General features: G+C 45.1%; 1 protein-coding gene across 1 annotated transcript in view; it reads right to left on the bottom strand.

The window, feature by feature from the left end:
* The window catches only part of caln2 (calneuron 2), a 14,229-nt gene extending 12,860 nt beyond the window's left edge, over positions 1 to 1,369 (bottom strand). Inside the window, 1 exon segment of the mRNA XM_062486168.1 lies at positions 795 to 1,369. Within this exon segment, the coding sequence (XP_062342152.1) occupies positions 795 to 979 (185 nt within the window). The 5' untranslated portion in view covers positions 980 to 1,369.
* Positions 1,370 to 11,676: the final 10,307 nt, after the last annotated feature.

Here is an 11,676-nt window from a genome sequence, read left to right as displayed (position 1 = left end):
GAGAGAGAGAGAGAGAGAGAGAGAGAGAGAGAGAGAGAGAGAGAGAGAGAGAGATAATAAGAGAGACAGAGAGATGTTCTAGCTCACACTCTACTCAGTCCCCTTGGACAGAGATGCATTAGTGGTGAGAGGGAGGTCATAGGCACCATGCCATTCATCACACACTCCACTGCACACATGTCTCACACCAAACCTCAAACTGCAACACACAACCGGCATGTGTCGGCAACACACACTCTCACGCAATCAAACAAAAACACACTCATCATGCACACACATTGAACCATAAACCTGTTGTGTCTTCCGGCAAGAACAATTTAAAACTGTTATATTCTTTTATGAGGGTGTAGTAGTGCTCCAGATGTTCTCGGGAAACACATGAACAGCCTGACTGTATCTGTCCGGAAGCTCTCAGACCGCTCTACACCTGTGCCCCGCTGTACTCAGATCAGTTACCTGCAGTTGGCTGAGACAAATCATAGTCACAGTCATTAGGAGTTTGAAGTTGAGGTCCACACAAGTTAAAAATATTGAGCTGAGTTAAACATGCCTTTGTTTTTTGTATTTTGTTAGATCAAACCACTGGGCATCATGAAAGACACTGCCTCTTAAATTTGATCTCTCTCCAGAGGGCACAAAAAGCTGCAAAAAGCTTACAGGTTAAATCAAATCTAGCAAAAGTCCAAAAGGAGGATGAAAGCTCTAAACGGCCACGGTCATGATGACAAAGTCACCTTGCACTCTTGTACATCCTATGCCACCATTCAGGTACGACCTTCACTGTGGTCCCTTACCCGTCGGGGCTGTATTCTACCGTGATTGACATCTCTGCTGACGCCCTCGCATGGCTTTCCATAACGTCGCCCCCCATTGCGCGTGGCTCATCTTCTGACAAACCACGCGGAGGTGAAGAATGGACATCCACCTGCCGCAACGGCAGCTCTACGAGTACCGACCTCTCCAGTCCCATCTTCAGCATCTGAGCTACCTGGATTTCTCTGATGTCTTCCGTTGCACGAACATGCGACCGGAGACCGAAGAACGTCCGTTTCTTTTAACGAGACTCCGAGCAGGCGTGGATCTGTAGGTGCCCTTGGTTCTGTAGGCTACTTTGACAAAGAGACGTTAGCTAGTGAAGAGGACACAGTGAGCCTCCATCGAGTAGTGTCAGTGGAAGAGATGTATTTTATCCAACAACCAACCCCGCAGAGCGTCCGAAGTAAATAGACTGCGCGACTGAACTCCATAGGCTATATGCCTGCCGTGCGCCATCCCGCCAAGTCAACCCAGGAGACTGGGAGGACAGAAAAACTCAGGCACGCCTTCCGTAACAAATTCTTTCTCACACACTTCCATCCATTATCACACTCATACGCTGCACTCACTTGAGGCGTTTTAGCACCAGCAGCCATGGCACGTCTTTGGGGCAGGATGAGGGAGGGTATTTTGACGGGTGACAGATTTGGTCATTATAGCAGTGGAGTTCAAGGCAGGATCTGGCTGGTGGACACGCTTGCGCGATGTGAGATTCACATGTTTCAGAAAAAGCCTACAGGTCTAATCATCAGACAGAGCGAAAGGGGGTGTTTCAGACACTGAGATAATGAAATAAAAAGGAGTAGATGATTTTAATAGTGCTAAGGCACATTCCTACACTGCTTTTTAAAGGTAAAACAGTCAATGTATTCAACACATACAGTCTCAAGTGCTGACCATCCTGTTCGCTTCCTCTTTACACCAACAGGTGCAGCTGCAGTCTAGGCTCTGTCCATGCGTAACTGGTTGCAGTGAGTCACAACGGTTACCGCCTTCATGGATCAGGGAATTGGTGCCAATAGAAAGCTTACCTGTTAAATCGATGATTGCAGTCAATCAAGGTTCAATCTCCCATGGGCTCCTCTCTGCGCGTGCAGAGGCTTATCCGACTTTGACACACTGTGTTTGCATCAGGTGCTGAGCAATTTAAGAGCCAAGCAGAAGTAAGGGTTTCTAAAATATTGCTCTGCTTGGACTAGGTTCCGAAAACCGTTATGTTAAACATCAAACTGCACTTATTCACTGGCAGTTGCGATTTCCATTTAAAATTCCACTTAGGTGCTTAATGATATGCTATTGTTTCCTCAGATCAGCTGTGATGTGTTTGAATGGCCGTCCATCCGTCTTCATCTCCAATCTCCATATCTGAGAGTTGGGTGATGATAGTGGTACTGGTCTTCAGAGCCCCCTCCCTGTGATTCACTCCCGCGGCACAGACGGACGACACCCAGCCGCCCACGAGTCTGGAGCGTGGTGTTAACCGTAGCCCACTCTGTCTCTATAAATCTAATATCAAATGCTCTGTCGAAAAAAACACGGATTAACGTGGGTAGTAGAAGATCTATTTAACGACCGCGTCCACTCTTGAGATCGATAAAACAACAGTTGACGGACGGTTTCGGTTGAAAGGGATCCCCCGTTGTTGCCAGTCCATTTGTCTTCTGCTGTTGGCAGAGTTAACCCATTTATAGTCCAATCGGGGGTGGGAGGGACGATAAGCCCCGAGCAGAGGTGGAGGTGTGTTCGTGTGATGTCGATTTGCTCTGTGGACACGGTTTCTCTCGCAGTGATTTATACTAAATGCGCGTGTGTGTATGCGTTTTTGGGTTTGTTTGTGTGGGTGTTACAACTCCACATCAAACACTCAACATTCTGAACTGGTCAATTTCTTCACGAAACCTGATATTTGACTGCTGTCAAATGAATTTCACCACAAGCAATATGGGATTTTTCTTAGTTCTTCCTTAAGGAATAAATGAGAATGTTCAGCTCAGCCCTCCAACAGGAAGTTGACCAAAATCTCACCGTCATTTATTCCAATTGCCCATTGCCCATTACGGAGGGGGGGGGGGGGGGGGTATCTTTTGGGATTAATATACAAAAATAAATGTATTGAATTCTTAAAGCAATAGTATAACCTCCAAACAAGAGGTATTATTTCAGTATTTGCCGTATGTATTGTTTACATGATTCCTGTAACCAGGCAGTGACAACAGTGCAACATGGGCTAGCTAATTGTGAGTGCTACATTACATGATGGGAATGCTAAAAGGATAGGCTCTTGTGGTAGTGCTAATGTGCCGCTCTCCATGGTGCTGAGCAGTTTCTCCAGTTCTGCAGAGTGAAAGAAACCAAAGAAAGGAGGAGTTATGAGGTTGTGTGTTTCTACAGGTGTTTGTACGCTGAGGAGGGCTTGTCCCTGTCTATGTTTAGTTCTGTTTTCCATATAGGAACCTTGTCAGTGTTTCTGTGACTGTTGAAAGAGAGAAATGAACTGAAGCAGTAGAACATTTTTTATTTAGTTTGTAATTAAGCTGACAGGTCACCTTCAATTAGAGAAGCGAGAATAGGGAACAAGAAACCTAGTGATGCAGATGAAATCCATATTATATAGGATGTAAGAGTGCTTCCTTCTGCATGTAAATGAACTGATCACACGGGTATCCAGACTTTAATGAGAACTTCCTGCTAGGATTACATGCCTTCCCTTCATCTGGTTTGAGTGTCTGGCCATGAGCCCTGAGGGAGGACAGCTGGGCCGGTATCGGCGATAATGATCCACACATTTTCAGGTGCTGGAGAAGGGGACTCATTGACTATAAATAGGTCTGATTGCAACTGATCACGTCTGAGTGGAACACAGGTGCCTTTTAAAAAAAAATCTCCCACAAACTCGTTTTGTGAGTGAGTCATGTTTGTGCGCAGGACATTTCACGAAACAGTCCCTCTCGATCCCACACGCAAGCGTCTAATTGTCATCAAACACGGGGGGGGGGGGGGAGGACGCAGGTATTTTCTTGTCGGTTTAAACATCTTGTGTAATTCTACCTGCATCTTGTGCAGTGACCTGTTTCAAAGGAGGAGAATATAAAATGTACTCGGATTAAATAGTGATGTCTAGCTTGACCTCCTTGTACCCTAAACGTTTGAAGGTCAAAGTTGATGTAGATTGACAGAGGGTTGTCGACGCTGTTACCCTCAGTAAGAGTTACACACACACCAAACACAGACAAAGACACACACAGAAAGAGCTGTTTCAGCTTGCAGGCCTGCAATAATGTATTCACCCACCCTTTCCAATTCAACCTCATTTTGATTAGCATATAAACATTTTCATCATCCATTCCACTCCATAGCTATTATTCGTCTTCTCCCAGAATGTGTTGACCTTCCACGGGGAAATGGGGGGTTCTGTCAAATCAACACTCGGGTCTAATAATAGTAGCATCAGGAGCAATTCAACCCCTGAAATAATACATTCAATATATATGCACATTCACCCAAGATAGTGCTGACGAACTGAGATACCCAAAACAATCAGAAAACAGGTGTGTGTGTGTGTGTGTGTGCATAGGCGGAAATCCCGGGAAAATCCTGGGGAAAATATGATTTGTCCCCCCAATAAATCACTGTAAACATAAAGGAAATTTCAATAATGTTAATAATATACATCTAACATATTACAATGTAGGCTATGTGTTACAGTAGTAATTTTGGTGTCCCCCTCAGGAATTGCTCTTGAAAAAATGTCAGAATTGTCCCCCCCAAAATTGATAGCAGATTTTCGCCACTGTGTGTGTGGTGCGGCAAACATATGTGCTGGAGTGTACCTGTCTTCCTATGTTCAGTTCATTGAAATTGTCTCAACATCCACTTAATTTACTTAATAACTTAAAATACTTGTGAGATATACTCCTCTGCATCCACATATATTTTCCTATTATACTGTGTATAAAGATGAGAGATACGGACGTTGACAAGGTCCATGCTGTTTTAGTGTTAATAAAGTAAGGTCTGGATTCCATCTGCTTTCTCTAAGGCAGTAAACACATGCTAAGTTTTAAAAAGTCACATCAAATAAAAATACACATCCCACAGGGAAAATGGATTAAAACACAATTTTATTAGATTTAATGCATTTAATGTTAATTTGGCCTGCATCTCTCTGCCATCTAACATAATTATGTGTTGGACGGACATCAAAACCTCAGTTTCTGACCTACAAACATCCCTGCATCCGAAATACATGCGGCATCGGTGGACTCCAAATCAAGAGCACTAACAATCAACATGAGGAAGAAAAACGAATTTGTCCTGCAGTATGTGTGTGTGTGTGTCTGTGTGTGTGTCCCCGTGTGTGTATCAGATCTGTGCAGTATGCATACAATCAGTGTGACCTTGTACATTGAGACTGGCTTTGGAGAAAAGATTGAGAGGAATGAAGAGGGGAGAGGGTTGCGCTTGTCTGAAGCCACCAGATAATGACTGTTGCTGCGTCTAAAACGTTAACTTGTAACAATGACATGAATATAATACATTTCACAAATAGTCAATCACATGAAAAATGGTGAGCTGAACTGTTTCTCACACCCTCAGGGTCGGGTACAGAGGTCGATTCAAAACTCAGAGCTCATTCTTTATTGCTCATTCCTATAGCTGCCTGTCAGAGCAGCCATTTAGAGGCTGACAATATCCTCTCCAGCTGTTAATAAAGCAGTAATCTATAATACATACAGTGTCACATACTATATCCCTCTCCTCTCCTCCTCCCCAGCTCACCTTGTCCACCACTGCATCCTCCAGACACCACTTTCCCAGGTCTGCCATCCATTCTACCCTCTTCCCTGCACTCCTGTCTCTCTCCCTCCCTCTCCTCCACTGTGTTAATAAGTGATGACTCTGGCACTAGTGTTGGTCTGTTTGTTTATCTGAAACAGTGAGGGGAGACAAGCCCGTCGGGAAGAATTAAATATGTCTGAAATACTGAGAGGCACATGTGCACACAAACACATGCATGCACACACACACACACACACACACACACACACACACACACACACACACACACCCATAGTCAGCTAACCTTAGAATCCCTTCTGAGCCATCTCGAGTCACGGCTCTCTAAATTAAATAACGATGAATTCAATTAGAGTAAATGAAACATCAGTGAAGTGCGGTGAGGGGGAGAGGGGGAGAGGGAGAGAGGTGGAGAGGTGGAGAGGTGGAGAGGTGGAGAGGTGCAGAGGGGCCGAGGGGTGGGGCTGTGGAGGGGATGCAGAGGCAAACTAGGGATAGACTGAGAGGGGAGTGGTAAGGAGTGTGCACAAGGTTAGGAAGGAACATGGGTATATGAGGACAGAAATGTTTGTTTGGAGAAAATGGATGGTTAAGGAAATGGAGGAAATTGTAAGGCAGTGTGGAGTAAGAGGAACAGAAAAGAAAGTGGATATCAAGAAGGATTAAGGGAATATACAAGAGGGTGGGTGCACTCATTGTGGCAGAGTAAATGGTTTAATGTTGATGCATCACTGGGATAATGGATTTGTTGTGATGACTCAGACACACAAAAGGTACTCTTAGACAGAGTTTTCTTTGGGAACGTTCCTACAGGGCCCGGAAATGTCACTCCATCCCCATCCTGGGGTAGTATAACAACCCATGGAAATGTGAAGTACATCAGATCTGGAGCTCAATCTGCGCCACCCCCCTGCAGACAGTGCCCCTGTTCACCCCCCCTCCCTGCAGACAGTGCCCCTGTTCACCCCCCCTCCCTGCAGACAGTGCCCCTGTTCACCCCCCCTCCCTGCAGACAGTGCCCCCCGTGCAGAAAGTGCCCCCTGCAGACAGTGCCCCTGTTCAACCCCCCTGCAGACAGTGCCCCCCTGCAGACAGTGCCCCCCTGCAGACAGTGCCCCCCTGCAGACAGTGCCCCCCTGCAGACAGTGCCCCCCTGCAGATAGTGCCCCTGTTCACACCTCTTCTCTAAGCTCCCTGTCCTCAGCAATCTCCCCATATTTTCCAGTCTCTCTTTCCTCCATCCATCCCTCCCTCATTTCCTCCTCCCCCTCCATTCCCCCAATATCTATCCACATCTCTCCCTCTGTCTCCAGGGACCAAGAAAAGAGGCCAGCACCGTCTTGCTGCAAGTTTGGGCTTTATCGCCGTGGCAATGGGGCTGTCAAGGCGGGGGAATTAATTGTTTCTGGGATGCCTATTGGCCCAGAGAAGAACTTCATAGAATGGCTATTATCTGGAGAGAGGAAAGAGCGAGAGAGGGAGAAAAAGAGAGAGAGGGGGGGGGGGAAGCAAGAGAACGGAAGAGGGAGGGGTTTTCCTTCCTTTTTCCATCCGCAGGCCGCTGTTACTTCTCTGTTGCTGTCCCCCTGTCTCCTCCTCCTCTGCCAGGGCGAGGCCCCCCCACTGAGCTGGAGGACACAGGAGGTCAGGGGTCGAACAGGGGCGCGTTCACCTTGAATGTCCATCTCAGAAGTGACAGCGCTATAAAAAGATTGTCTGGTACTCTGGAAATAGTACATCTGGTGTTCCACAACCATGCCTTTTAATGAGGTGCTTTAATGTAACACCACTCTTCGTTTTCATGTCCTTCTATAGGAGAGCTTACTGTAGACAATGTTGAAACCACACTGGCTGAACATCTGGGGCCTGACTGTAGATGAAAACAAGACAATGTTCCTTTCAGTTATGTGAAAAGCCATGATCGATCTCCTAATGCTTGTTAACTGATATCTGTGTGAAGTATTGATTGGGTAACAAGGCTCCAGTGGAGACTGATTCTAACACACAATTAAGTGCTTGTTTTGTGTCACTCAATGGAATGAGCGAGCTAAATCTGTTTACATTCTCTCAGTGTCAGTTGATCTTCAGTTTGTTTCTTGCACCAAGGGATGGAAAAGGTACCATGGTACCATTGATTTTTTTAAGTAAAAAAGAGAGTGGTATGTTTATGTGCATGTGAAAGCAATAGGAAAATCATGATTTACTGAAATGTTTTCTGGCATTAGTAAACTGTATTTTTCTCCTCTGTTGCATTTAAAAAACAATTGGTCTAACAAGTGAATCTCGAATTTGCCTCGAAAAAATGCATTCTGACCAAGGGGAAAGTATCTCTCACGCACTCCTTCTCTCTGTAACGACAGTTACTAAGTAAGGAAAAGGACTGGAGAGAGAAGACAGGAAGTTGATACAATTGAACGAGAGAAAATAGAAAGTGAGTGACATAGTCGTGTGTGTGTGTATGTATGTGTGTGTATGTGCACGTATACTGTGTGTGCTGAAGGTATGATGTGATTCATGACTGCATTCGGAGGGGGTAGAGTAGAATCAAGGACGCACTTAATATGGAGAGGGGCTCCCATTAACATGCCAGCTAACCAGACTTACAGAACGGAAGAGAATTACCTCACGCACATGTGCATATACATACACACTCTGTAGTCAGGCAAATACCTTTGTGTTGCTATATCTTGATACATTTTGGCTGAGCTTGTTTTCACACATTGGCTTGTTTGACTAGGTTGTGCAAAATACACAAAACAATGGATGACGTGTATTTAAGACATAACATTGTTTCTTCTCTTCTACTCTGCACTGTGGTATGGACTATAATTGTAGAGTTTGTTGACTTGTTAACGGGAGTTACAAACCTGAGTGCTCATTAGAAACATGTGGAGACTCTCTTCTAGAGTGTGGAATGGCTTTCCACACACACACAAACACACACACACACACACATAAACACACCAACACACACACTCCTGGCGGCGATGCTCGCTAATTACAGGGAGTAAGATCTCAAGGGGCCTGGGAAAACAGAGAAATGCCCCAGGGCATGCTGGGACCTGTAGTGCCCTGCAGCATCTTGGGACAAGGAGTTCTCCCATTTAATCACACAGTCTCTTGCCTGTTGGTCACATGACCAAGAAGTAGGCCAGGTCCAGACAGAGGCCACGTGTCTGCAGCTGGAATAGTATTGTGTGTGTGTGTGTGTGTGGTTGGGGGTGGGGAATGAGAAGGGAGGGGGAGATGGACAGAGAGTGTCATCAGCTTCTGGGGTTTCAACATAAAGGATAAAGAGAAATGACACACACACACACACACACACATCACACATACCCAACTCTCCCATATACACACAGAGATCCATACACTTACGCTGCCAAATCTAAGATGATAAGATGAGGTGTCTTTTGGAGATTGAGCCAAAAGAACTAAGGAAATGGACACACACACACACTCACACTTGCACATATATATATACACACACACACTCTATTTTGGTCCATGGCTTATGAAAGCTCATCGAGACCAATAAACAGAGCTGGCAAAGGTTCTCACTCAAAGTTACTCATATTTTAGGCTGATTGCAGTCAGATTAATCTAGTTTAAAAGGCAGTGGAACAATATGGAGAAGGAGCAATAAACAGACACAGACTTCACAAAGATGGCTATTTGGTTTAATAATTGAAAACAACCATGTTGATTTGGATGTCTCAGTTCGCTGAAGTGAGTTTTCCATGCATTTATATTATTTATCATCCTGCTGATGTTTCATTAACGTGAAAAATCATTTCTGGCAGTTATGTACGTGTGTGCATCCAGGGAGGAGGGAAAACAGGAGATATCTTTGTCTCTCATGTCCTTATGAGACAACTTTGTTAATGTCTCTTTAATGGTAGACCGAGCTTCTCAGATTCCTTTGTATGACATGCATCCAGTCCTGTAAACCTTGTTAATGACCAGCAAGCCTAACGACATAACCTGCAGAACTGCACCTGAGACGGATACAGATTCAGGATGTCACCTCTACACACTGCACCAGTCCATACAGGCCAATGAACGTTCACGGACTAAAATACCCAGCATGAAAACACATGTGGGTAAACCCCCAGTGAAACATCAGATAAAGGGCTGGATATGAGGTGACCGGCGGTTTGCTGAAGCCGTCAGGCTCACAGGTTAATTGATCAAAGGGGACAAATACTGTAGAGACTGTGTGTCTGACAGACTGGCCAGCACTGAGGGACTTCAGAACATTGGCCATACACACAGTAAAAGACAAAGAAAAGGGTACACCCTGACACACCCAGCAGAAATACACATACACACACACACACACACACACATACACCTGAACACACACATGAATACACACTACAAGATCAATATCTCATTTGACACAGCTCCCACCTTCACCAGGTCTGGCCAGCACAGCGAAATGTGACCTCCAACTCTAATCAGTGGCGACAATGTCTCTCTCTCTCTCTCTCTCTCTCTCTCTCTCTCTCTCTCTCTCTCTCTCTCTCTCTCTCTCTCTCTCTCTCTCTCTCTCCTCTCTCCCTCTCTCCCTCTCCCTCTCCATCTCCCTCTCCCTCTCCCTCTCTCTCTCTCTCTCTCTCTGACCCCATCTCTCCCTCCAACTACATGTGACTGCAGATTCCCATCACACTGTGTGATTAGAAAGGGTTTGCTCTTAAGAGGGGAGTAAAGTGAAAACAGTATTATCATTTAGAATAGCTAACTGTGACTGAGATGAACAACTGACCAAAGTGGAAAACACACTGTGGTTGAACCTCGCATTTTGTGTGTATGTGTGCATGTGCGAGAGAGAGAAAGAGAGAGAGAGAGAGAGAGAGAGAGAGAGAGAAAGAGAGAGAGATGAAGAGAAAATGGGGTGTGTGCATGTACCTCAATGTATGACTGCCATAGGTGTGCAAATGTGCGCATGTATGTCATTGTGTGGGACTGTCTATGAGTGTGTGTGTGTGTTTGTGCGTCAAACCTATGCTGGGCGTGTTTCTCCCTCTGTGCTAGATTTGCATCTCAATGACAAAGTTTATCTGCCAAACCGGCTGCACTCTCTCTAACTCCCAGAGAAAAGCCCCATTAAAGACCCCTCTCAAAACCCAAAATACAAGCTAGATATATTCACTACCTTCCCCCTTGGCAGACCTGCGATTCTCACAGCTTCCAGTAAAATGAGAAAGATAAACAACAAAGAAACAATCTTCCTGTGAAGCTGCCCTCTTTGTCCTTTCTGAGGTCCCATACTGGTTAGAACATCAGAGACCACATTCTGTTTAGCTCACACATACACACACTCACACACGCAGGTCTTTCAAACCCCTGTAGATATTTAACACCATGTGCTGTCAATCATTCCATGCAGCCAATCCTTGAAGGATTTTGACAGATGGAGTACTAGACTCCCACTGGACAACACAGTTGATCCGGCCCATTGACCCTGTCAATCTTGGTTCAGCCATCTCATCTTTCAATTCTGCAGAATGGTTGTGCAAAGCAACCTTGTTGTGTTAAACACCCTTACATACTTAAACACAGACACACACACACCCACTCATATGAATTTCACAAAGTGGTGTGTGAGACTGTGGTTATGTTTGCAGTTTTTGCAACTTCCTGCTTTGGGCTGCAGGGCACACAGGTCTAGAGGGGAAACCATCTTTCGTTCAGTGTTATCATCACACAGCAGAGACAGCTCAATTGTAAAACACAATTGCCCTCTCACAAGGAAGTGCACATCCCTACTGAAATACAGTGTGGAATGCACATTAACTGCAGAAGGATCACATTTACCCAGAACAACTCCTGGGAAGGGAAGCACCAGTAAGAAGCATCCTTTAGTTATACAGGACCAGTCCTTATTGACATACCCACACAAGCACCAGACAACATTCAATGCACGGTAAAAATTCCAAGGCATGCAAAAAAAAGAAATGAAAAAAAGCAGCCTTCGACAAGCAAACAAAACAAATATAGCTTTGTTTCCTTTTTTATCTTTTCGCTCAATAGTTTCTGGGTCATGTTATTTCAGTCTTTAAA

This window comes from Osmerus eperlanus, chromosome 19, assembly GCF_963692335.1.
Source record: "Osmerus eperlanus chromosome 19, fOsmEpe2.1, whole genome shotgun sequence".
NCBI lineage: Eukaryota > Metazoa > Chordata > Actinopteri > Osmeriformes > Osmeridae > Osmerus > Osmerus eperlanus.
Note: the sequence above shows the minus strand (reverse complement) of the source record. Positions and strands in the feature narration are given on the sequence as shown.